At 49.0% G+C, this 25,707-nt stretch overlaps 1 protein-coding gene and 2 long non-coding RNA genes across 5 annotated transcripts in view; 2 read left to right on the forward strand and 1 right to left on the reverse strand.

The window, feature by feature from the left end:
* The first annotated feature begins 1,569 nt into the window (after positions 1-1,569).
* On the forward strand, positions 1,570-3,325 carry LOC147599217 (uncharacterized). The gene is made up of 3 exons (XR_015259843.1): positions 1,570-1,737; positions 1,903-2,045; positions 3,249-3,325. It is a non-coding gene; the product is annotated as an uncharacterized LOC147599217 (long non-coding RNA).
* Positions 2,801-4,227, reverse strand: LOC147599218 (uncharacterized). The gene is made up of 2 exons (XR_015259844.1): positions 4,108-4,227; positions 2,801-3,614 (listed from the first exon to the last, which is right to left on the reverse strand). It is a non-coding gene; the product is annotated as an uncharacterized LOC147599218 (long non-coding RNA).
* The window catches only part of IGDCC4 (immunoglobulin superfamily DCC subclass member 4), a 92,407-nt gene continuing 70,708 nt past the window's right edge, over positions 4,009-25,707 (forward strand). For 2 of the 3 annotated variants that reach the window (XM_086756895.1, XM_086756897.1), the window contains exon 1: positions 4,009-4,168. In XM_086756895.1, coding sequence (XP_086613021.1) covers positions 4,063-4,168 — 106 coding nt within the window. In that variant the 5' untranslated portion in view covers positions 4,009-4,062. The remainder of the gene's footprint in view (positions 4,169-25,707) is intronic. The other variant, XM_086756896.1, reaches the window with a different exon arrangement.

Genomic DNA, 25,707 nt, shown 5'->3' on the forward strand with positions numbered 1-25,707 from the left:
TGTCAACCTCAGTGTTGCAGACCTGTCTGGACGCAGGGATGGTCAGAAACCAGAGCGGAGGTTTAATCTCGCTTGGGAGAGGAAGAACCTAAGTGTGGTCCCAAGCACGTCTCGGGCATTGACCCCTCACAAGATGAGGGCCAAGTAGCGGTGGGCAGCACTTTGTGTCTGCCAAACCAGAAAGCACCGACCCCTGGGGGATGCTTCCACTGAGAAGGAAAGCGCTTTTGAACAAGTGCATCCACAAAGGCTTCAACGTGCCCCACCTTCAGAGCTCTGGGGTTCGGCAGCGTGGGGATTTGGGTCCGAGCTGCTGTTCGGAGGGACCACGCTCAGCCTGCAAAGACAGCGCCTAATCCAAATTTAAACAGCTCTCTGTAGTGTGAAGTGTATTAGAGTAAAAGGAATAAAGCAACCTTCACCTGGAATAAGAACGTTCTCATTGTGATTTTTAAAAGAGCTTTAAATTGCTGTCTCTGTTAACTGTGAATTAACTTCCATCTCTTTCATTTGCTCTAACAGCTCTGACCCTGGACCACAGCTTCTCGACGCTCTGAACCCCAGCCCGCGGGAGGCAGCCAGAGAGCATTTTCAGTGGTGGAATTCAGACCGAACCTCAGACTGGGATAATCTTGTGCTGCCTGTTTAACAAAAACATGCAATGTGCTGTGAATCTTCTCTTTCCCCAGTGCTTCCTCAGTGAAATGGCTTTTCCCTGTTCTTTGGGTTTCTTTTATTTTGAGGGGGTCTTTTTTTTTGGGGGGAGCAAGCATTGCTCTTTACCTGCTTTTGTTTAGTATCTTGCACAGCTGGATCCTGGTAGTCCAAATCCGACAGCTGCCAGCTGGAAGTGGATATGGGCTGGAAGTGGACATGAGCTGCTCAGCGTGGGTTTGGATTCAGAGCCTGGAGAAATTCTGGTTCAGAAACCGCTGTAGCTCGTGCTGCTGTGCTTCGAGGCCTCTTGCATCTACACCGAGCTTTCAAAAGCACGGATCCCCTCTTGACTACAACCTGGCTGCACAGGGAAAGCTCTTGCTGAGCGAGATAAATTTATAGCAGCTTTTGCTGGATTTCCCTAATGATCTCTTCTTTGCTGTGATCTTATACAGCCCAAGAGATGCGTAAAATATACTGTCCATACACCTGACTCACCAAAGATTTTTTTTTTGGCGCACAGAAATAATGTCTCCTGAAGAGGGAACAGAGGCTGAACTACAAGCACCTGCCGCATGCTGCTGCTGCTCTGCCGTTCACACTTTCTCAGCTCAAAGTGTCGAAGGTTTGCAGCTATTGAAAGGTAGAAAGGAACTTCTCAGCGATGGGGATGGGAACGTCGGGGAATCTGCAGCACATAAATGGGGGCTTTTGCTTGCCGTAAGTATTGGGGCAGAAATGCCGTTATCTGGAGAAGGAATGGCCCTTCTGTTGGCACAGGTCTGCTGTCACTTTGTTCTTCATGACTTAGAGCCAAAGAATCACCTGATCCATGCCGAATCTACACAGCAGCTCTTTCTCCAGGCTCTCCTTCCTCTGTAAGCACTGCAAGAAGTCATTTCACGTGGCACAGGGCATCTCTTCGGGTGGCTGAAGCAGCTAATGCCTACCCGGGAGGTGTGACACCAGGAGCGCTTCCCTGCAGCCAGAGGACCGGCTCCCGCGAACACACGCGTCAGCCGGCGTTGGCTTCAGTCGTGGAGGAGTCGCCCTGCGGAAACGCTGGCTGTCGCGAGCGCGGTTTGTGCCGATGTGGGTGGAGGCGTGGGCGGTGGGGAGCTGGTGTTGCTCTTGTGGAGTACGCGTGTTGTCAGTGAGAAAGGAGCTGGTGCTTTGGGTCACGTTACTGGTGTTGTCACAGTTGAGGGGCTGTTTGCTAAGTCTGTTTTTTTTTCTTTTCTCCAGGGATAGATATTCAAGGAATCTACCTGTTGCAAGCTTGGGTTTGTCAAAATCTGGTTTAATTCCTGTTCCCACTGACATGCAGGAAGACAGAGAGGTGCCACGGAGGAATTAAGCAACACTGTAATGTCAGGCAAGGAGGAAAGGTGAGAATTAGACCTGGGTCTTTTGATTTTTAGGCTAGTGTCTGCTTCTAACTCTGCCCTGGGTCAGTGCCTTAACATGGGCAGGTGCCGTTAGCCAGAGTGTGCAGTATTTTGCAGACCACTAGCAGTTTACATTATTTATATTTTGCCAAACTTGCCTGACTTTTAGGTACAGGTTTCCTTGCTTAAAAGGAGGGAGAAATGTCTGGGATTTGAGGAAAAAAAGGCAAGGGTGTGTCTACTAGTAGATACAATGAGGAGACATTCCTCTACAGCCTCGTTAAAGCAACTTGAGGGCTCCTTTAAAACCACCTCATGCAAAAAGGAGCAGGTGGGAAAGGTCCAGAGAGAAAGGGGGGTTTGTGGAGGTTGTTAAGCTTTACCTCCATGCTGGAGTCGTGCAGAAGGGAGTCTGGTTGCTCCTATCTCCTTTTCTTTCCACAGAGAGGTAAGTGTATGGATTGTGCAGGAACAGAGTCAGTGGATTTGCTGTGGTCTTATTACCCACTCCTTCCCAGTGAGGTGTGCAGCCAGCGCTCACCCAGCTGGGAGGTTCCCGATGCTGGGCAAAGCCTCCCCGCACGTCTCTGTCCCGGGCAGGGGGCTGCCAGATCCCAGGGTCTGTCTGTGCTGACAGCGCCAAGTGCTCAGTTGCATAACTCATACAGATGGGAAACCTGCTTCCCACCACGCAGTCTTTCTGGTTTTACTTACGGTTTTATAGTTCATTAAACAAGCTAATAAATAGGAAGCTCTGGATTAAAAAAGTTTATTTTTTTCATATTCTGCATAGCTGGAGCCCTCTCTGCATTCCACACTGCTGTGATAAAACATCCCGGTGCGCCGGGCAGCCTCTTCTCCTTTCGGAGGCCAGAGCAGACCCCCTCCTACCTGCTCTGGATCCGGCTGCCCTTCTGCTTGGCGCCAGCCGCTGCTGCCAAAAGAAGGGCTGGGTGTCATTTCCCCTCAGAACTAAACCCGCACCTGCGGCTTTGCGCACAGACGTGCAGCGTGACTTTGTGTCTGGGACCCAGCCAGGCTGGGGAGGCAGCGGCCGCGGTCTCCGTCTTTCAGCACCCTTCCTCATTTCTACAGCTTGGCTTGGCTTGGCTTGGCTTGGCTGGCGGGTGGGAGCTGCCTCTCTCCGCAGCGACGGGGTGCGGACAGGCTGCGCCATGTCGTTTATTTGCTTTATTTTTAAAGACAGTTGAGAAGCGTAGACACTGACGACTGAAAAGCCCAACGAAAGATGTCCACCTGAGGGAGTTGTGCTTCGAAATGGGCCCCAGCGGGACTGCAAACCGATGGCGATGTGGCCACTGGTGGCTGTTTGTCCCCACAGACACAGGCCTGTGGGATGGTGGCCATCAGGCCTTGGTGGCCGCCAGCCCTGGGCCGGCTGTGGCGGTGGTTGCTGCTGGGTGCCTTGTGCCTGTTCCGTCTGTCAGCGGAGTGGGCAAGGCTCCCTCGGCCCCGACGGGACAGAGGGGCTGGCAGAGGTGTCCCCGCTGGTGTCACCGTGAGGGGGAAGGCAACGGCTGGCGGCAGCGCGGTGTCCTCCACGCTCACCTGCGGCAAAAAGGAAAAAAAAAAAAAACCCACCACCACTAAAGGGGAAAAATAATTTAAAAATCCACATAAAATGTTTATAACCCCCCGTTTGTCGGCTTGGGGAGCTGCCGGCCCGCACCTGCCGCGGCAGCCCGGCCCCGCTTCCCCCCGCCCCGCGCCGCCGCCTGAGGAAACGGGGCCGTTCCCCCCGCCGCGGGCTGGCAGCAACCTGTTGGTCCCCGCCGCTGTCGAGGAAGGCGGGAGCAGCCCCCCCCCACATCCACCGCCTCCCCCTCAGCGGCGAGCCCGCTGACAAAGGCGGAGCAGCGGCGGGCCAGGGCCGGCCCCCCCCCTCCCGCCCCCCGGCAGCGGGGCCCGGCGGCGCCGGCGGGCAGCGCGGGGCTGGGGCTGGGGCCGCTCGCACAAGATGGCGGTGGGGCGGCTGGAGAGCGCGCTCCCCTCTTAGATGCGGCCGCGGCGGCCCCTGCTCCCGGCGCCCGGCGGGGCTTACATGGCGCTGGAGGACCTGCTTTGTCTCTGCTTCTCCGCCTTCGCCGTCCTGGCCGTGCAAGGTGGGTGAGGAAGGAGGAGGGGGTGGGTTGGGGTCGGTGCTCCCCAGCCCACGGGGCGGCCGCGGTCGCGCGTGGAGCCGCGGCGCCACCTGCCCGTACACCGCGCCTCGCTCGGCTGCGGGCGCCGGCCGGCTCCCCGGGGGGATGTGCTCCCCGGCCGGGACCCCTCGCTTGCCCTTAGCAGCCCTCTTCACCCTCTTAGTGGCCATTCACCCCCTTCAGTCGCCCCCTCCATCCTTCAGTAGTCGTGTCCCCCCCCACTCCACCCGTGGCCATTTTTCACTCCCCTCTCCATCCCCTTCTCTCCCTCAGCTGCTCTTCGTCCCCCTGCATCCAGCGATGGCCACGCTCGTGGCTTTGACCCATGTCTGGACGGTGCTTCCTTTGGGGTCACCTTTTGGGGGTAACCCCCAGGGAGCCCCCTCAGCGGGCCAGGCTTTGGGGACAGTGGGCCAGCAGCACTGACTGCCAGGCCACCGCCTTGCCAGCCCTCAAGTTTCCTCTGAAGGGATGGCAGCTGCGCCAGGCAGGCCGGGGCCGAAACACTTGTCCAGCGCGGGGCTGACTCGGAGCAGGCCCAGGTGTCTGGCGGGGCCATGGCGGGGACCCTCGCCCCGCTTCCACCGGCACCGGGGTGGGCAGATGTCCCCTTGGTCAAGGAAGCGACCCAGGAGCAGCCATACTCCTCGCGCCCTCCGTTTTGCAACGGTTACGCAAACGGCTCCGTGCGTGGGTACACGTACGCCCCGTCGCGCTGGCAGACTTTCAGCGTTCGCCGTCAAAGTTTGCGTGGAGGGTCGCTGGACCTTGGGGTGCGTGCGTTTGTTCCCTCGGCGTTCACAGACCTGCATCCCTGGGAAGAGGGTTGGAAAGTTGTAGGCTGGCAGAGCTGCACCGAAAAACGTGAGCCATGTACTTGCCTGCTTGTTTGAAAGAGCCCCCTCAACGGGGCATTGTGGTGGAGGAGCTATCCCTGTGTCGCTGTACGTTTTTATTCCTTTTTGTGATGCATTCAGGTTTGGCGGAACATAACAGGACAAAGGATGTTTAGTCTTTATGTCTTCAAAAATAGCCTTTTGGGGGAGAATACGGTGTAGTGGACGGCTGCAGGGTTGTTTTTCTTTTCTTTTGTTTCAGGACACTGTGAGCTCCCGTGAGGGGTAGGTTATCGTTTGCTGTAGGTGCAGCGTTGCGGTGGCTGTGTGTGGAAACGGGTAACGGTCCCTGTAAAGGGCCCGTTGTCGTCAGCGCGTGTGGGTTTTCTAGCTGGATGGCGGTCTGTGACCCCACCAGCAGACGAACGCGTAAGCTGGGGCAGGTGGGAGCTGCCTCTCCTGCGTGTTTGAGCAAACAGTTAAGTGGATCCCGAGGCTGGTAGTGGAGAACGATGATTTGGGGGGGGAAGAAAAGAAAAAAAGAAGGTGGTGGAGTGGATGTTGTTTTTCAAACCCACTTCAATGAGAAAACTTCAAATGCTTTGTGGGAATTTGCAATTGTGGCTTCTCTGCCTTTTTTTTTGCAAGCAATTAGGCAAGTAGTGAAAATTGTTTCTGTTTGTTTTCTAACAATGGGCCGCTTATTGTGTGGAGAGGGAGTGAGTGTGTCTGCGCAGGCTGAGGACGTGCTGCGTGGTACACGCGGATGTGCTTTCCAACAGGTGGGTTTGATTGTGAAAAGAAAAACATGGGCTTGCTTCAATCTGAAATTGATTTGGCAGAGGGTTGAAATGGTTTTGGGAAAGTCTGCATTTGATCCTGAAGCCCACGTGTTTTGACCCGAAGTTCAAGTCTCGCTGAGTATGAAATACTTTGGGGAAAAGTAGGCTGGAAAACCTTCCCCCTGCTGTGGACTTGATGGAAGCTGTGCCAGTTTACACTAGCTGGGGGTGTGATCCAGTGTTTGAAAGCCTTCTGCCTGTCTTACTTTGAGAAGGTTTTCCTTGCAGTAGCAGGAAAGAAAAAAGAAGCAACCAACCCCTCTTCAGTTGACTCTGGCGAGGGGAGTGTGCTGGTTGCTTTCCGTGGGGCTCGCTGCAGGAGACACGTCGGTGGGCAGTGGGCTGAGCTTTCCTTCCGAATGATCAGCTGAAATCCATCTGGGTTTGTGGTCAAGTCCTTTTGCTTGCAGAACAGATTCCCTTTTTTTGACATCACCTAGCTCTAGTTCTGATTTATTTTATCCTGCCTGTCACGTTCGTAACCGCGCAGCCTTCTGAGTGCAGTTAGTGCCTTTGCCGGGGAAGTCGGCGTTGCCATTGTTCGGGGCTTGCGCACGTCTGCAGCTGCGGTCGCCTGTGCTTCGCAGGATGTCACCTGCACGCAGATCCGTTTGCTCTGTCGACTGTGGTGTTGCGGTGTCACCTGTCCATGGGCTGGGTTGCCAGGAGGCAGGATGAGTGGTGCAGAGAAGGGATATTTCTTCCAGTCCCCAAGAAGTGGGGGGCACTAGCAGTGCCAAACACTCGTGCGCACCACGTTAGCGAGGTTTTGCCTGTCTCACGTTTCCAGGGGCAGGTTTCTCGCGCGGGAGCTTGCTGCGTTGTGCTGTGGCTGTCATGACAGCCAGTCTCTGAGCTCTGACAGCAGAGGCTGCTCGCACGTGGAGAGCGCAGAGCGTCCCTGTGTCTCTTCCGATGTGTGAGGCTGAAGGAGAAACCACTGAGGCTTGCTTCTGTTTTTGTTTTCCCTGGCTTTTTCCTTCTCTTTCTTTTTTTTTTTTGTCCCCTCCCCTTTCACTACCTTGGAGTCCAAAGTGAAGCAGAACCCCCTGATTTTCTGATGTCTCCCCTCTTTCCGCAGCAGACTTTCTCCTGGCAGCTGTACAAAGTTTGATCTGTTGCAGGGGGCCCCACGCGGGGTGGGCGTAACGCTGATGGTACGCGAGCCGCTTCAGAGTGGCGCAAGTAATAGTTTTAAAATAAAATGTTTGGCAATCTGCCTTTCCCTAGGGAGGGAGGGGACGATTCTTCCTGCATCGCGTGCTTGCAGCCTGATTGGGAGGTGGAGGCAGCTTCTGCGATACGGCACACATCTCTGTGCGTCGGGGGCACCGGAGCCACCCGCATTTGGGACCTGCTGGGGTGGGTTGGGCGTTGCTGTGGCATATGGGACGTCTCGCTTGAGTGCCCACTGTGATGCTGGGCCAGTTGCTTTGTTTGCTCTGGTGTCCTTAGGGCTTGTCTTTCGGCAAAAATAGAGATGCTGTACTGCTTCTGTCTGTCAAAGGTGTTGAGAGGATAAAATCAGGTAATGAGTGTTGAGCACATATACGATCTGTCCCACGCTGGCTCACAAATTTGTGATTCCTGATACCGCGTCACTTGTCGGGTGATTTGAACTCTACGTCTCTTGGAGCTGCCTTCCCAAAGGCTGACTCTTCTCCCAGGGAAAAATCCAGGTGCTTGTGAACTGGTTTGGGCATTTGCGGTGTAAGGGATGCTGCTAGCACAATTTACACGCTCCTCTCCTGTTTAAATGGCTGCCTGGCCATTAAGCCTCATCATGGTTATATAATTAAGATAGGAATTAATATTTAATCTGATTGTAATTTGTTGCTGGAATCCGTCCCAAATTGTGTCTCTGCGTGAGGTGAGTGGGTACCGGAGGGAAAGCTGAGGCTGCTGTTACACGGAGGGGATTTTCTGCATGGACGTTGGGAATTATAGGCCTGCCTTGGGTGACAGCAGAAACCCCGACCTTTACAAACCCGGGGCGATCATAGTCATTTTATTATCTGTAGGAAGCAAATGTTTGCTTTATTGTCAGCTGTAATACTAGAGGGGATATGGTAAATCCTTGTTATCAGTATTTGCCAAGTGCATGTTGGGCCAAAATCAACTCTGGTGCAATTTTGTTACTTTCTGAAGAACTGGACCCGCTTGTCTACTGTATTTTTAGCCTGGTTTTCTAAGGAAAAGAGACTTACGTAGTCCTGCTGTCTGGTTGTCTGTCCATCTCCCTTTCCTTTTCCAAATAATTCTTGGACTTGCTTGGTCAGCTGTAACCAGTGTGGATATGGAGAATTCAGAGGTTTTGAAAATAAGTGATCAAGTAGAAGAGAGAGATTTAATTTCTGCGTGGACTGAGGGAGAGGAGCTGGAAAACCCACCTAGGAGAGGAGCCTGGAGGGCCTCCGCTGCAGGGAAAGCCTTGAACAGAGCTTGCACCCTGTTAGGGTGGGACAGGGTAATCCAGTCACAAGACACAAAGCTGCAGGAAATCACAATCTCAAGTCCTTGTATCCACTTGTTTATTTTATTTTTGAAGTCTTTTATGCTTTAAGACATGCTGTTGTTTTGTGGTGATGCCAGCATTCACATCACAGGACTTGGTAACTGTTTTACTTTCTTTTCTTGGTCGGAAGGCATTTTCCAAACACAAGACTTGGAGCTACTGTGACACTGGCTCTTTCTGTTGTCTTTGTCTTGGTCACTTGCTGTCTCTTGCCTCAGTTTCCCTGTTTGTTCCAGCTGGGCAGAAGTTGTGGTTGCACACTGTAAACGTGTGAAGAACCCTGTCACTCTAAGTACTCTTCTTGCATTTGTTCAAATCCCATGAATAAGTGACCTCCAAGTGCTGCTTCTGCTTTTCTGACTTAACAGCTTCCCTGTGAGAGGATCCACAGTTGTTAAAACTGAATCTGCCATCTTCATAAAAAGCACAGTTGAGCTGTGTTTTCACACGCTAAACCGCACACCAGAGGTGGGGGGAAGGACTGAGCAGCTCCTTCTGGTTTGTCTGACTCTCACTGGTCATCCTTTCAAGTCATCCTTGAAACACCATTGAATTTTCCTCATTCTGAAGAGTAACAGAGCCTTCCTGGGAGTGGGGAGAGTTGGTCAGTGTTTACTTCCAGGAAGGCAGGTACCTGCTGGAGTTGCAGCTGCTGAGAAGAGAAATTCCCTGGGAGAACCCAAACACTTGCCATCAGTCTCGTTTGAGCATATCTGACACTTTCCTGTTTGCAGGTGTCAAGGCACTTTGCTTGTGAGTGTGCAGGCTGTGGTGCTTCTCCCTTGGACTTGTTTTCGTTAGTGTCACTGATGCCCTTTGGTGTCTCTGAGTCGGATCCTCTCCTGCTCGTAATCCATGGGATCCCGCTGTTGTGACATGGGCTGGTTTTATCTGGGAAGTCCAGCAGATGCAGTGTGTTATCTCCCTGGGTAATAAACACACTCTGTGGCGGTTGTGATAAGCAATTACTGTACTCTACTGAAACGTTTGTATCAGATGTTCTGAAATTATTTTAAAATCTGTATCTGCATTTTAAACACAATTGCCTGTTGCTGCCATATTAAATTCAGCGGAGCTGTTGCACAACCTGGTTTATTGTACGCTTCCTTGGTTTGTAATGTTGTAATTTTTTTTCCAAGATCTCTCTTGGATTTCTTGCAGACAAGTCTTTAATATTAAAGGCGTGTTAATGACACGTGAGCATCCCCAGAGGTTGCCATCAGCCCAGATTGGTGGGAGAATGAAAATCGAGTGTGTGAAGCGATTGCACCTGTGCTCAGTCTGCTCTGGCCGCTTATTCTGACTGACTTCCCTGCTCTCATTTCCTGCCTGGGCCTTTGAACCGCATTCCCTTTGGAGTTGGGATGGCTTAGCACCTTGTTAAATGTAAGAGTTTGGGAAATTAAACAGTTAAAATGGAACCCCAGAGAAAGGGGCTGGGATGGCAGAACTTGGAGCAAACCTGGGATGCAGAAGCCGTGCCAGGCTGGCAGTGGGTTGGAGGGGAATGTGATAAGGTCCTGCTTTATGTTTCACTGTGCTGGGAAATGTGCATCCTTGATAGTTTTTAAATTGACTGTGGATGGATGATCAAGTTAATTGGTGTGACCAAAAAGGTCATTACTTAATGGGATGGATTTCCCATGCTGTGTTGTGCGAATACACCAAAAGTTTTGGCAAAACCTGGCTGTTTATGCATGCAGGGCTTTGATAGATCTTTTTCAAAAGCATCAGCAGTGCCTGTAGGTTTTAAGTTACCTGAAGTTTGCGCTTGTTGGAAGATTGTCCTCTCAGTGTCTCTCGGCTGGCTCGTTGGATTCGGTTTGCAGGATGGGTGCATGTATTTTCCAGACAAAAGTGGAATTGTGCCTGATGTTAAAAGAAAACTAGTCAAGTGTTTACTGATTTGTTATTACTGCAACTGAGGCTTTTTATGTTTTGGAAATCTTTGTCCCCTTCTTGTCGCTTTGTTTGTTTGCTTGGTTTTGTTTTTGTTTTGTTTTTGGAGGTGGTCTAGTGAAAAACTCCAGTGTGCTCCTTGTAGTGCTACCATGACGTGCTGTTACCTTTCTGGAAATATCGTTGCTGCTTTAACAGGTTGACGTATATAGTCCTTCTCTTAATGACGTTGACCCAGAGGGACTGGGCTTTTCTATGCTCTACTGGTCTCCTGGCAAAGCCTTGGGAGAGCTTGTAAGAGGGAGACCTGGAGCTTTTTGTGACCAAAAAAGACAAGGGTCGGGATAGGCAGAGAACTAGCAGATGTTCAGGCTGATGGTTGGGAGTTTAGCCTGTGGTGTTGGGATGGGGCCTGTCACTGCACGGGAGATAACCTCGGACGAGCCTCAGCATCTCGTACACAAGCCTTATCTTCAGCAGTGGGGTAAGAATTGTGGCACGAGGTGGAGGATCCGGGGCTGCTGGCTTGGCTGCATTATTTCCTGTTTGATAGCTATTTTCCCCTGCTGCAGAGGCTCCAGCAGCCCTGCTGTTGGAGAATTCAGGTTGTCGTAGGCGGGCGATCATGTGCTCCGCAGGTTTGTGTGTGCTTGGGAAGGTGCTGCGCGTTGTTGCATAGCAAGGCGTCTTAGCAAAATACACATGGAAGACAAAAGGGGAAAAAGAAACCCAGCATCTGATCCAATACCAGCTCCTTTGCTGGGTTGGCAAAAATTGTTTAGATCCTCCTTCCCAAGAATGATTTTGTAAACATAATGCTGCCTATTAGCCATGTAAATTACTGTCATTGGTGGCAATTGTTGTGATGGAAAGATAAGTGTCTTGAAACTCTGGTTCGATTTACCCCTCCTGCCCCCCCCCGGGGCTGCTAACCAGTTGTTTATGTCAGTGCTGATTGCAGCTTTTGTTGGAGAAATCAAAATATTGATCAAAATTATTTAGCTCTGTTTTTCCTAGGCCACAGTAAATGCAACTTTTCTTTCTTTGTGCTCTTTTCTCTGTACTGAAAACAAAGCGAACCTTTCCTCGAGGAGATGAGCTGTATGTTCCCGAAGCCAAATGTCATCCTCTTGAAGAGGGTCCTTAGGAGCAGACTTCATATCTGGAGGCTTTCCTCAAGAGTCTGTCAGCTGAAAATCTGGCTAGCAGCATTACCTCAAGTACTATTGTGGGGTTTTCTTTACATGCAAACTGGGGGCAGAAGGAAGTTTCTCCCAGCTGCTGGCAGAGAATAGCTTCCCATTTACTTGACGCTTGTGGCTCCTGCCAGGATTTTCTGTTCAGCAGCGGAGGGAGTTAAGTGTGGGGTGAAAGCCTTCACTAACACTTCAGCATCCAGGCATGAGCCTGAACCGTCAAATAATTCTTCTCACTCTGTTTTTTATAGCAGTCAAGGCGCTTGGTTAGTTCTGTAGGTTTAAGGCCAGCGAGGTTTTGCTCCCTTCGTGTGTACTGCGGAAAGCTGAGGACTTTTCTTGTTTCAGGTTTAGTGGTTGTGCTTGAACAGGAGCATCTCTTAAAGAGCAACATCCACATCTGAATTCAGAATGTCTTGTGGGTGCTTCTCCGTCACAGCCCCTCAGTAAGCTGATTTGATGTCCTTGCTCAGTGATGTGCACTTTCATTCAGTCTGAATTTACCTAGCTGTGGTTTGTAGGTGTGTGTGAAGACAGATGCTGCTGTGAAAAGCCTCCCTCTGTGAGTATGTGTACACTGTTAAAATTTCCTGGTACCCTGCTCTTTACTAAGCCAAATACGTGCAAGTCCTTGAGTCTTTAACCTCTTTTCCATCCCATAATCTCAGCCTTCTGTAGCTAATGCTAGTGTGAGTAAAAGCCACTCTTCTGAGCGGTTAGGTGTTTGCTCAGCAGAGGAAATGTCTTGGCTACTTCGATTCAGAGCCTGACTTTTTGGGTCTGGACCCTGTGAGTCCTTGGGGGCACCTGTTCCCCCAGAGCCGCCGTTCGGCTCGCACAGCTGCTGCTGGGTATGGCTTTCCAGATGTGACGGGATCAGAGCCAAGCACAGGGAACAGTAAAGAAACCCTCAGCTCTGAGACCACCTCTTGGAGAACAGCTGAGCTGTTGTAGGGGCAGATTTGGGGTGTTGCAGGAGGACACTCATACACAGGAAACCAGAGGGAGAATGGGGATGGGGCATGTGTATGCAGCTTCCGTGTAGCTTTTAAAGAGAAGGGCTGCCGTCGAAGCTGAAATCGCACCGTGTAGTTACACTTGCATAGAAAAATGCTGTCTTAGTCTTACAGCAGCTTTCGCCGATTAACATCTCAGCCGTGTCCTCCATCAGCACTTGAAGTGCAGGTGGCGCCTATGGAGCTTTCCCCTCTGCCACCCCTAAAGATGCCTCTACCCTTTCCGTGTCGCCTACACAATGCAGTTTTACACTCTCGTGTAATGTCTCAGCCTCTGCCCAGCTGTGCCCAGGAGGCAGCAATGAGCCTTCAGAAGTAGGAAACCAATAGCAGGATTTCTTGTGCTTTGGGATGGAGATGTTTGGTTCCCTGCTGCGTGGCACGCTTCAGAATGGCTTCAGGCAGCCCTTTGTCTGCATCGTAGTCTTTAATTTGTAAAATGAGGTATTAAAACTCCTGTCTGAGAGGCTGAGCATGAATAGTTTTGGGGTGGAGGGGTTCAGGTGCTGCGGGGCAGGGTGCTGCAGGTGTGTGTTTTGGGTGTAGAGACCTGCAGAGATGGGGAATGGGTGCTGTACGAAATGCATCCGTCGGCGCTGGATGTGTGTGGGTGTGGTGCCAATACGGAGATGTGTACGTGGTGTGTGCGGGCCTGTAAATGAAAATTCCTGATGACTTGTTTATGCATTTTAGAGTTTGTGAGTTTAAAAAAATGCTGCCCTCATAGGGAATGTTTTCTTCTCACCAGAAACTTGTTAGACTGGAAATTTCACAGTACTAATTTTTACAGCATTTCCTAAGCTGAACTAATTGAGTATTTTGGAAGGGGGAAGACAAGGGTGTGGATGTGTGTTTTTCTGTAGATTTCATTAAAAATGTGACTTGGATTATCCTGCTAGCTATCTGAGCGATGTGAAGGTCTGTGCTGGAAAATGCAAGTGATTATGGGCTGGTGACTAACAAATAATCCTTGGCTCAATTAATGTTAATCCCTGCTCAGCAGTAGTAAAAGTTGGATAAAGTGAAGGAGATTTTGCAAGGCTGTTACTGACCTGAACGTGAAAATGATCACACAGCACTCCGAAAAATGAAAATAATTCTTTAGAAGCGGCATCATTCTCATCATTTCCTTCTTACACTAGAGAAGGAACTGTTCAAAATGGCCCAAAACTGCCTGGTTGTGAAGATGAGGATTTCTCCTGTGCTGGTGCTACATGCTGAGGCACACAGGACCTCATTAAAGGAGGAACAGCAGTAATTAGTCTAGATTAATGGAAATAATCTGTTTTTATTAATAAATGAGGTTGCGTTCCTTGGTCGAGAGCAGCCACCATCTATAGTGCTCATCTAGCAGTCTGATGCACAGAGGCAAAACCTCTCCTCACCGTAGAGAAAAATGGGCAATTTGGGCATTTTTGCTGAAATCTCAGTATAAGCCCAGGTGCTGGTTTTAGATGAGTTTTGGTGAAATAAACAGAAGCCCAGAGCCATCAGGGAGGAGCGTCACATCCAAGCCTGGGCCCTCTTGATACAGGGGGGCCCCAGAGTGGTGTGATGGTCCCCACAGGCATTCTGCTGCTGGGATACTGTAGCGTGGAAAGCATGTCCTTCACCATTTGGAAGCAGACCCAGTCCTTTTACTGCTTTGTCCTCAAACTGTCAGGTTTCAGCTGGCTGCAGCTTTGGAAAAAGGGAAGATTTATGTGCTCGGAAGAGAAACTTGCGCTGACAGTGGGTAAATGTAGATGTTGGAAAGTTAAACAGGCAAGTAGGTGCGGGGAATTTTGGAACATACGCTAGGAAATATGCTTTCCTTCTGTTGTTATGATAGAAGTAAGTTTAAATTTGGAAGTGGGAGGGCAAATTCCCACCCATTCTGTCCCTTGGTCCTAACTGTCTCCAACAGGTGGTACTGCTCCTTATTTTCCTCCTTCAAGTAGCAGTGGATACGAGCATTACCTTGCTGTTTCTCCTAACACAACCCCTGAGCTGTAGGAGCTCACTTTGCATTTTCAGTGATAACTGAGTTTCCAGATCACAGTCGGATGCTGTCTTTTACAACTGGACTAGGTGAGAATGTATGCCAGGAGGATGCAAAGTCCAGAGATGGTGGGCTCTTTGGTAGGATGGTCGCATTGTCTAGCTGTGGGCACTCCTTTGACTTGACAGTTTAGCATCTCATGTTTTATTATTTTCGATGTCTCCTCCTCAGACCTCTTTATCTGCTATTGTCCGAGTAAGGCTGGTTGGCTAGCTGCATTGATATCCTACCTTTGTGGGTTAAATGATAGCAAAACGGAGCAGAGCGTGGCTAGATAAAGCCAGGGCAGTCCACACCCATGGAGGGAGCTGGTGTCACACCCAGCAGACTGTAGCCAAGCCGTGAAGCACAGATGGGTTTTGTGACTTCCCGGAGGCCGTGCGGTGGATGGTGACAAACCTCTGCCCGGACAGAGTCTGGTGCTTTTGTCTGGACTGCCCACGCTGTCTGTTCTCTGCAAAATTAACTCCTGATCTAAGCCCCTCTCACCTTTCCATTGTGTTCCCATGCTGCGTGGGTGGTGTGCGTGCTCTGCGATCCTTGTGTCCTCCCAGGGAGGGGAAACATCTCTGGGGTGATGCAGGCTTGCAGCGAGCCGTTAAAGCCTACTTTCCCGTTAGTTTCCTTTGTTGCTGTTCTGAATTGTCTTTTCTTCCCCTGTGTGCTGGCTCATTATTTCTCATTAATTCATGGTTTGTGCAATTACCTGGGAAATGCAGGAGAGCTGGCAGGAGTTTGATGAGCCTGACTTCTCCTCTTGGGGCTGGCTGACTTTGTAGCACATGGGAGTTGGTTCTTGGCTTCTTGGGGTGGCAAGTTGCACGCCCAGGCTTTGCGGGACGTGTTGGCTGTTTTGAGGAGAGCTGGAAAGCACAAGGGGCACAGAGAGGGGCTAAAAATGCAGATTTCTCTCGTACCTGGTAGGTATTCTTGGCGTTTTGTATCTGCTGTGTGTTACTGCACTTCACACCCTGTCCTGAAGAGACACTCCAGACTTGAACCCCAGGCTGTCAAGAAAATGTGAATGAACAAGGGAGGCTCCTTGCATAACTTCAAAAACCAGAAATATACAATAAATAGTTCTAAATACATGCCAGGGGATTTTGTTGTGAAAGTTTTCAGCTCAGTCTGAGGAGCGCGTGTGTCCTAGGATGCGTGTCAGAGAAGTGTCACCCCTGCAGAAGGCTTCTTTGCCCTTTTGCTTTGCAGGCAGCGTTTCAGGTAGAAACAGAGATGTGATCTTGTCCCTTTTTGCGAGGAGAAAGTCAGCATGCAGCACGATAAAAGGGCTGTCACTGATTAAAGCATCACAGTTTCCCTGCTTGTAGCTTGTTTTTACTGGCAAATGTGTCACGCCACTGGCTTCCCTGTACAAATGCTCCTCTTGAAGGGTTGTATTCATACGTGGACTTCACAGCTCTTAGGAAGGACCTCTTGATGGAAGCTGGCCTAAGCTGTTTGACGGATAGTTTCGCAGTTAGAGTTCAGGCTTTTGGTGGAGAAGGACCTGCGCTTGCTCTCCTCCTTCCGTTTTTATTTTCGGGTGAACTGCAGAATCTCATTACCAATGGCAGTGGCAGGGCTTTGAAGATTTCTGGCTTAATTATCTTATTTGCGCTGTGAGTAGCAGTGAAATCCATGCGCTGTCAGGGAGACTTAGTGATTGTGCCAGCTGTACGGGGTGGGAGGAAAAGGGCTTGTGTGGAGGGTTTGTTTCTGACAGCGCAGACTGGCTTGGGCTGCGTGCACGTTCCCCGGCTGTACAGGTTCTGCGGGATTTCCTGCAAGACCTGGATGGGGTGAATGAGATGCGAGTGAGAAGCTACCACGTTCTGGACTCCATCCGTGGCCCTGCAAATGCCTTTTTTTGGATAATGCTCAGGAAGGTCCAGCTTGCAAGACTGAGTTCTTTCTTTGTCAGGACTGTAAGAGCAGATTAACATCATGTAGAATCTGCGATTTGGCTAAATGTGATCTGCTGTCCTTGGGGAAGGCTTAGGCCAGTTTTCTGTGTATGTGACTTTCTAATGGCTTCCTTGGTGGGAAGTTTTAGGTATCTTCACACAATTACCAACAGTAATTAGATTTTTCCCTCTTTTCTATTCAGCTCACTTTTAACAGGAGAGAGATGTAAAGCAAGACCATAACCTTGAGAAAGGCAGTGGCGGAAGGAGCTCTGTGGGGGCAGTGGTCCATGGAGCACATCAAGGGCTTGTAAAGTCTCTTAGCATGGCCAGAGACCATCTCTGGAAGTAACAACTGGACAGGGCACAGCTCATGGCTTGTGACAGGAGATGGCCAAAGATACCCAGGGAGGGAAGAGGCTGTGTTTGCTAAAGCAGTTTCAGGAGCAAAACCAAGGTGGATGTTCCCAAAAGAACGCAGCTGTAGGCCTCTTTTTGGGAGCTGAGGCAGGATTCTGGAGCCTCAAGGGCAGCTCCATCCTTGCTTTGGATGGAGATGCCTCTCTTCGGTGTCAAGGTGAGCCAAGGTGAGGTGGCAGTGGGGAATGAGCTGTGTCTTGCCTGGGGACTTTCCCTCTGACTGGGGTAGAAAATGCTGGGTGCTTCACAGAAGTCTTCCGTGAACACGGGTGTCCAGCTGCTGCTGTGGAGATGCATCCTGGTATCCCTTTCTGTATGAAGGGGCTGTTTGGTTGTTGCATAGGTTTTTTGCTATGCCATATAACGACAAAGGTGGTGGGTCAAATGCAGCAAATTTCAGTGGTGTAGGTGCAAGGGCTGTGACAGCGTCGTGTATTTGCACGTCATTTCTGAGACTCTGCTAGAGAGACATCTCTGTATTTATGCTTGGATGCAAGGAATCTTCTGCTACTTGGATGAAACAGGGGTCAAAATAATATTAACTCTAGCTATTCCCATCCTGAAGCTTTAGCAAAGTGTTGCCCATCTCTTGTGCAGGCAAAGAACTTCTGAGGCAGATCCGTCTAAGTAACACTGAACTGCGTGTAGCGAGAAGGCTAGTAAAAGGAGCGCAGGAATGTTTGATGCCTTGATCATCTGTTGAAGGCAGAGGAATGAGAAAGATCTTTGATGATTAAGATCTTTGATCTTTAAGATGATGAAAAATTCAGATACACTAGAACTTACTCCATCCTGTCACAGTTCTTGGGTTGTCTTTGGGTCCGTATCTCTGTGCTGCTCTTTCCCTGTGGGAACAGCCATGACCACAGCAAAAAAACATCAGAGGTAATAGCTTGTTTCTCAGATGCTGCAGGTGACCGGTCACTGAGGAGCTTGTAAGAGCTGTTTTCTTTGGTCCTCTGTGTTAGCTGTTGTTGTATGAGTTCAAAGTCATCTTCCAAGTTTATGTGCAATTGTGGCTGGATGGAAGGCGATGGATTGGGTCCTGTGGCAAGCTAACCTGGCGTTACAGCTTGGCAAAATGCCGGTTCCCCCTCGCGTGGCTTGAGCGGTCTGCGTGAACCTTCCACCTAAAGGCAGTACTGGGAATCAACCAGTCTCTGTTACTTGCTCCTAATAACGCACCCTGTGTAGCCAGGACACTGATCACTGAGAAAAGTGAATGTGCAAAGTCAAGTAATTCTTGCTTGTCTTGAGTATTGCTTTTTCTTTCTGTGGTTCCAGATAGCAGCTGGGAGAAAGTTGGTTTGGAAAACAAAGCTGTTGGGAACTGTTTGTTTAGACACAAGGCAAAATGAAAGTGGAAAACATAATCTGTCTGTTCCTCTCAGCCTCCCACCTTCTTTTTGTTCAAAATGTCCACGTGCCGTTTACTGTCAGTAAACAAAAGATGTTTCTTATAAACTGGTGTTTACTAGTAGGGGAATGTGATTTACTGGAGAACAGAAATCCCTGCTCGTGCCTGTGTTTTCAAACTGGAGCAAGAGTTCATAATTTTATAGACCTTTCAAGAATAGATTTCCTAAAGCAAACAGCGAGGAACTGTTAAATTATAGCTGTGTAAAACAACAGTGTGATAGTGTGATTGCGCAGTACTGATGGCTTTATTATTCTGTAACAAACAGGAGTGGTTTGGGCTGGTGGGAGATAACACGCCTTTCCCAGGATAGCTTTGGAGCTGGTTCAGAGGAGCAGCCGATTTTAGATTCCTGAGCAACTTTTCCTCGTAACGAAGGACTTAAGGACTGCATGGGTGTTCCCTTACCTCAGCTTTCTTCCAGCTTCACACAGAAAGGGGTGGCTTCCAGAAAAGTAATGTGCAGTTTCTCTCTACAATCTAGGAGCCACTGAAGTCACATGCTGCCCCTCTGAGTTAAACAAGGTCTCGGCTCCCCCAGGATTTACCTGGGGCATCTCTGTGACCTGTTTGCCCTTTAGAGGGAATAGGAGAGGGATGCAGTTCCCCGCTCCCAATCATAGGTGGTGGGGGCTGTGTTGGTGGCTCTCGTCAGCCCTGTCTGAGCTCACAAGCCCTTCAGGACACCCAGGCAGTTGGAGTATGGTGTTTGAGCCAGGAGCTTCGGGGCTGATTCCTAACATCCCTGGGCATGAGCAGAAATGACCTCGGAGTGCCTGGCACTGACATCTCTGGATCTTGTTGAGACCCAGGTTTGTACCCCATCTGCCCATTTCTTTCCACAGCTGCTCTCATGGAGCTTAAGCAAGCGAAGGTGGTGAGTGCCTGGTCTTGCCTCTGTCTTCCGTGTGTCTGTCACCTCCAGGTGTTGGTGGCTCAGTGTTGTGCCGTTTGAGGAGTCTGTGCTCTCCTGTGCAGCTCTGCCAGCCGTTACCTCGTTGGTCGTGCCAGCAGTTTGTTGCTGCAGGTAGTGAGAGGCACAAGAGTACGGGTGGTCTCAGCTCTGCTCTTGCAGTCAGCATGTGTCTGAGGATGCCTGCCTGGAGCCTGGGTGGGATCTCTAACAGATGCACGCGTGGTGTCCTGGCTCTCCTCCAGCTCCAAGTCGTTGCAGTGACCTCTGCTGAGACATGTGTGTTGAAAGGGACCAGTCTCCTATGTTTCTTGGGTTTCTTTCTCCTGGTTCTCAACTTTAACATGATATATTGGGCTCATTTCTGGCTGCCTCACACATATGCATGCTAGAAAACCTTGTACCAGCTTAGTTGAGCTCTTGGAAGAAATTATCTTTGCAAGGAGAGCTGTGGCTTGTAGTGAAATAGCTTTGCAGGGACATAGTTTCAGTGCTGCAGTATGTCTCTGCTGGCTTTCAGGTTGTTCCTGGGCTAAAAATATTTCCCATTCAGACTTGTGGAACTGGGTGTAAACATATTTTAAAGATACTTTGTTCTTTATGTGTTATTGCTAAGTGCTTTAACTGATGCTGCATTTGGAGATCTGCTTTGTAAGATCACCTTGTCTGAAGTGGAAGTTGAGAAAAGAACCCAGTGTGCATGTGTCTCTGATGGTGAGGACGTGGTGCTGCCGTCGGGGACTGGGAGCTGGGAGGCAGAGCCTGGGAGCCGCGCTGGTGTCTGGCACTGACTGATCGGGGCTGCTGGGTCCAGCTATTTCCATTTCTGATCTTTGCTTCCCCCAGATGACAAGAGATTCAGAATTGCATGGAAAAGATTAGCATTAGGAGTTTTACCACCTACTTCATTTGAAACTGGATGCGCTTGAGATGTGTTGAACAAATGGACAGTGGCCTTTCTTCCCCCTGGGGACGGCTTTTACATGGATGGGAAGCTACAGATGGGGTCCAAGGCAGAAATGCAAATAGGCAGGGCTGTGATACAAAACATTTGGCAGCATCGCAGGCTTAAAAGCTCCCTCCCCACGGCTGCTTGATCCTGCTTTCTCGGTTGTGCTGACACAGCTGGTTGTGGGCTGCACTGTGAACTGTGTGAATGAAGCTTTGGCCTCAAAACTGTGGGATTAGGGCCTGTGCTGCTGGCACTGTGGAGCTGGCCGAGCCCGGTCCGTCCCAGTGCTGCTTGTAAGAAGCCCTCAGAGGTGTACTCGCTTCGAAATGACTGCTGTGATTATAGCTTTGCAGAGAAGCGCAGTACTGAGCGCGAACACCTAATTAGTTTTTATAACCCTCTTTTGTTTGCCTTTGAAGACAGGGTTCCTCTCTTGCTCGCCTGGCTGCTGTTTGGTGGTGTGACAATGTCAGCGCAAGCGTGTGAAGCTCAGGTTACGTGAGGAGAGCTCAGACAGGTTTGGTTTCAGCACAGGTCTTGTCCCTGAGCTGTTCCAGCACTTTCCTGACAGGAGGCGATTGATGTCAGAACAGGTTTGGCCTCGAGACTGTGAACAAAACAGTTTTGAGGGGCAGATCTCCCACGGTAATGAGTTCAGTGGTGGGTTGACTGGGATTTTTTTTTTTTTTTTTTTTTTTTTAGATGAAAAGGTCAGATCTGTTGCCTGGGTTATGCAGAAAGGTTTTGTTCTGGAACATACTGCTCCTGATCAGCTCCTGTCTCTGCTAAGCTGCCAGGCACTGGTCTAAACAATGTTTTTTTCCTACATTTGCCTTGTCAGTGAGGGCTGGAGAGGTCACTTTTTCCTATGTTTTTCTTGTTGGCGAGTCTTGGAGAGTTTACTTTTTAGGTAAGTGTGTTCATTTAAGGCTGGGAAGTTTTGAGTTCAGATCAGCAACTTGGGCAAATTTAAAACGTCGCTGGTTTTGAGCCTGCCCTACTTGGAGTTTGGTTTTAATCAGAAGTTTTAACAAATTGAGTCTATTCAAAGCATTTTTAGTGAAACACCCTCTTTTTTTTTTTTCTCTCAGAAATAGTTATCTGTCATCAAGAAACAATATTTTAATTGAAGCCATGATAAAAGCAGAGCGGCAGTAGTTGTTGTAAAGCTTAATTTATTAAACAGCCTCGTTTTTAATGCAAAAAAAAATCTGTAAAGAAAAAAAAGCTATGCGCTTTAAAACTGTCAAAATAAAACCTACAACTTTGAAGTCTTAAAATACTTTGGGAAATGCTGAATGTTTTTGACTGGTTATATGGAACAGCTGAACTGACTTAACTGGAACAAAATTAGAGGAACAAAGAGGTTTTGTTTTCAGAGTGTATTCTTTGCCCTTTGACAGTGCTGTCTGGCTCACGCTCCGAGTTAGATACCCACGGCAGGTCGCTGTCAGCTTCCCCCCTTTGGTTAGACTTTCCACATAACCAGCCCACTGGAACAACAATAAATATGCTTATAAAAGAGCAGAAATCACAAGAAGATTCAGGGACAAGAGCAGAACTTGAACGTCCTGTAACTGTCATTTTTTTTTTTGAAGGAGTCAGTCTCTTATTGATGGTTCATCTCCCCTGTGCCACATGTTAGTGCTGAGTTTGAGGATACCGCAGGCTGGCAGGGCTGGTGATTGGTGTCACATCCTACACAGTTGGACCTTCTCAACATGATCTCAAAGGAAAAGACTTGCCTTCCATGCAAGATGCTCTGAAAGTCTCCCGATGGGCACTTCCCATGTACATAGCACCTTTCATCAGCAAAATGGTGAGATGGTTTCTGTGCACGTGGGGTATCTTTAGCATGGTGACTGGCACGTTGGCTCTGGGAGGTGCTCATGTGCTCTCGATCTTCTGTAGCCGTCCTTCGGGGCTATTTGCATGAAAGCAGGATCTCTGTAAAGCCTGTCTCCTGTTGGGGAAGGAGAGACAGCAGGAGGAGATGAGCAGCTGAGAAACGGAGCTCTTATTTCCATGCAAATATCCTATAAAGAACAAAAGAGGGTGAGAAGCATGCTCAGATGGGATCTGCAAGCAGAAGGGCTCTGGAGCAGTTTTCTGTGAGGCAGCGTCAGGTCCATGCGAATGTGATTTTTACACTGTTGTGTGCTGTGGGTCTCATGGGTGAGTCACAGATGCTGCTTTTGTTTTGAACTTCTCTAGGGCTAAATCCTCCGCTCTCAGTCTGTGGGAATTTTGCTGCTGACTTTGCTACGCTAGAATTAGGGCTTTTAGGGTCTGCTGCTGAAATGCCACGAGTTACGTCTTCTTCCCAAATCTTGGCTTGTATAGGAGGTAGGACGCAAAGTAATGCGAGAGTTGCCTTGTCTGTCAGTGTGGTGTCCTCACTGCGGCTGGCTCTGAGGATCCCAGGGCCATATTTCACTGTCTTGGGGACTGCCCTGGGATTTCTTTGCCAGTGCATTGGAGAGTGCTTATTTCTCTTTCCTTGGCACCTGAGGCTGATGGGATGGTGTCCGAGGATTGGAAGCCCTGCGTTCCAGCTAAGACCACTAGCAAAACGGTGTTGTGAACAGCAGCCTCACTGGAGTTGCCTTCTTACAGCACTGCCAAGCTTGAAGTTCTTTGAGAGGAGGTGGGACTGGCAACAGGGACAGCCCTTCGATGTGCTTCAACTGATGTGGCAGTGGCAAAGAGCTCTTGGGGACATCGGCATTTGCTGCAGCAGACAGCTGGGGTGCTTTGAGACTTGGCTGCTCAGAGCTGCCCGTCCTTGTCGTAGAGGGTACCAGCTTGATCGTACAGGTAGCAGAAGCAGATGCAGGTCTCCCTCTTCCATCACTGCCCCGAGCAAGGCACAAACCTCTGTTCGTCAGCATTCACGTCCTTTTGCTCTCCAGGGCATTGGTTGCAAGCCAGTGCACTGCCTGAGTAGAGATTTAAGTAGCTTGCTTAGAAATAGGTGTCAGCAAGATGTCAGAGAGGTTAGGCTCATTACTAGATCTCATTAATTCTGTGGAATGCCCTGTAGAGAATATATTAATATTCATATTCTGTTGACATATATTAACATACATAATAGTTGTATAATTGTTACTAATAATTATAATAATAACAAGCTGCTTCTCATAGACAGTAGTCAAAGTGGATACTTAGATGTCCCCTTAGGTACTCTTAAATCACAGCTGATGGACAGGAAGGTGCTGGGGTGTGTACAAATGGTGAAAAGTGCCAATTTTCTGCCTGGGAGTAGTGTGAACCTGGAGGCCGTGTTTCACAGGTACAGTTGGATGTGTTTATCTGTGCTGGTTGGCTGGGTCAGGCAGCTTGGGTCAGGAAGTTCCCATGCTTTTAGCTGGAAATTGCTGCTCTCTACCCTGGCATTTGCTGTAGCAGATTTAGCATTTAGCAGCGGCACTCTAATTGGCTGTGTACGTGCTCCTATGCCACTGCAGTGGTGCAAAAGCACAAGGACATGGCTGAAGTCACCTTCAGCTTAAAGCATCAGTTTGGAGAAGCCCTTTCTGCTTTGACTTGCAGAAAGGTCACTGTCAGTGATAGTCTCATCTGGGGGTGTCCTTTCTTCAAGCACTCTAACTCCAGGCTTTTCAGATCGCCACCCTAGATGAGATAAAGCTCTTGGTTGTGCACGTTATGTTTCCCTGTATAGTTGCTACCCTACTAGGCCAAATCTTGCCCTTAGTTGTAACAGAACTAGAGGGTGCCTTGATTTTTGGATCATTAAAAGAACTCTAAGACATGTGGAACTCGAAAGGTTCTGGATTAAAATGTGTTCTTCTGTTTTCTTAAATAGAAAAACTGCTAACAAGCCCATGGAGACCCTCAGTGATTACAATACAAGGCTTGGCTCAAAGGGTACAGCTCTCTGGAGAATATGACCCTGTGGTAAAAATGAAAGCCAGATACAGGATGACAAACCAGCGTGATTATGGCAAGGTAGTAATATTCAGGATTGTCCAAAGAAAGATTAACTTTTCAGGCCGGCTTGTACTGATGCAAATTGTCAACCACTATGTTGCAATAATAAGTAGAAACACTTATAAATATGAAATGCTGACTCGTAAAGGGGAGTCATCTAAAGTGCTTTGTGTTGCAGGATTTAATGAAAATGGTTTTGATATGTTCTGCTGCATTTACCTTACAGAGAGGCCAGTTCTCCCAGCTCGCCGGTGCTCTCGGCAGTGCATCATCCTGGGGGTGTTCGAGGTGGAGCGTGTGCGCTAGAACATCCTGTCTGTCTCACAGGGGCCAAAACAGGATTGTTCCCAGTGTGCCTTTTTTTTCCAAAATAAATAAATTCAGGAAAGGCTTTGTCCAGTGCAGGTATAAAAGTCTCCAGCTTGGTTTTCAGTCTCTCTCTTTTTTTTTTCTTTTTTTTTTTTCCCCTAAGCAGCAGTTCCAAATCACTGCCTTCCCTGGCAGGGGGATGGCTCTCTGAAATATATCTTAGGGCTTTAGGGCTCCTGGTCTGTAGGATCAATGCAGGTTGCTTTCAGTGAATGTCTCTTGCATTAAGTTCATACTATACAATATAAATTACGTTTTTCTTCTTTCATTGCTCTGTGTTGTACTTACCTTGCATCCGGTGCCCAGTGTTACAGCTCCTGTTTCCTTTATGAGTTACTGTTTCTGCTACTTCCATTGTTATCCTTACCTGGTTTGGTTTTTTGTGGTGGTCTTTTTTTTTTATTATTTTTAAAAGCCTGCATGAAAGTTGTGTGCTCTTTGCAGCAAGCATCTTGGGCTTAATTTTTATTTTGTGTTTGTAAAGCATCCAGTGCAGTCTTGCCATCATCTTCGCACAAAATAATGCAGCCTGCGGTCCTTATCCTGCTAAAGCTTAGAGGTTCCCATTTCCCTGGTTTTTGCCAAGATCCTGCTGGACTGGGTCTAAAAGGTGAATTCAGACACCACCCAGCTTCTCCAGAATTTTGTTTCCAGCTTCAATCCTTGCATCCTCTTCCCTTAGTCTAATTAAAACCCACAGTCACAAATGCTGTGAAGCCAGCTGCCGTGCTTTGGCAGGTAGCAAACACAGGGCAGTGAAGCCTCCAGCTAATTCATCCATGCTATGAAGTCATAAGAATCTTGTTAATTTTTTAAAAGCCCTTGATGCCCACTAATCCAAATCAATTTTCATTTCTTTCATAAAGTCGTGCTTCCATTTAGGCTTCAGCTAAGAATTACAGCTAATTTGTTCGATTTTATAACACTATAATTGAAAAAGTGATTTTAATGTCCTGGCAACCATATTCCCTTTCTTTGGTTGTTAATGAAAGAATCCATTAAAGTTAAATGATTTGGGCACAGATTCAAGTTGAATCGCCTGAATATTCTAGGGGAGTGTTTCTGACCATCTGCTGCTCTGTCATTGGCGTTTGTGTTGTAAATGGGACCGAGAGAAGGACTTCACGGGTCTTGTTCGAGCCATTCAGCGTAAAATATCATTTTAATTTTCTGATCTCAGTGTAAATAGTGGAAATACTCGGGAGAGCTGGGACTGTTCTGGTCTGCGG

Source organism: Chlamydotis macqueenii, chromosome 12, assembly GCF_036417535.1.
Source record: "Chlamydotis macqueenii isolate bChlMac1 chromosome 12, bChlMac1.mat, whole genome shotgun sequence".
Classification (NCBI taxonomy): domain Eukaryota; kingdom Metazoa; phylum Chordata; class Aves; order Otidiformes; family Otididae; genus Chlamydotis; species Chlamydotis macqueenii.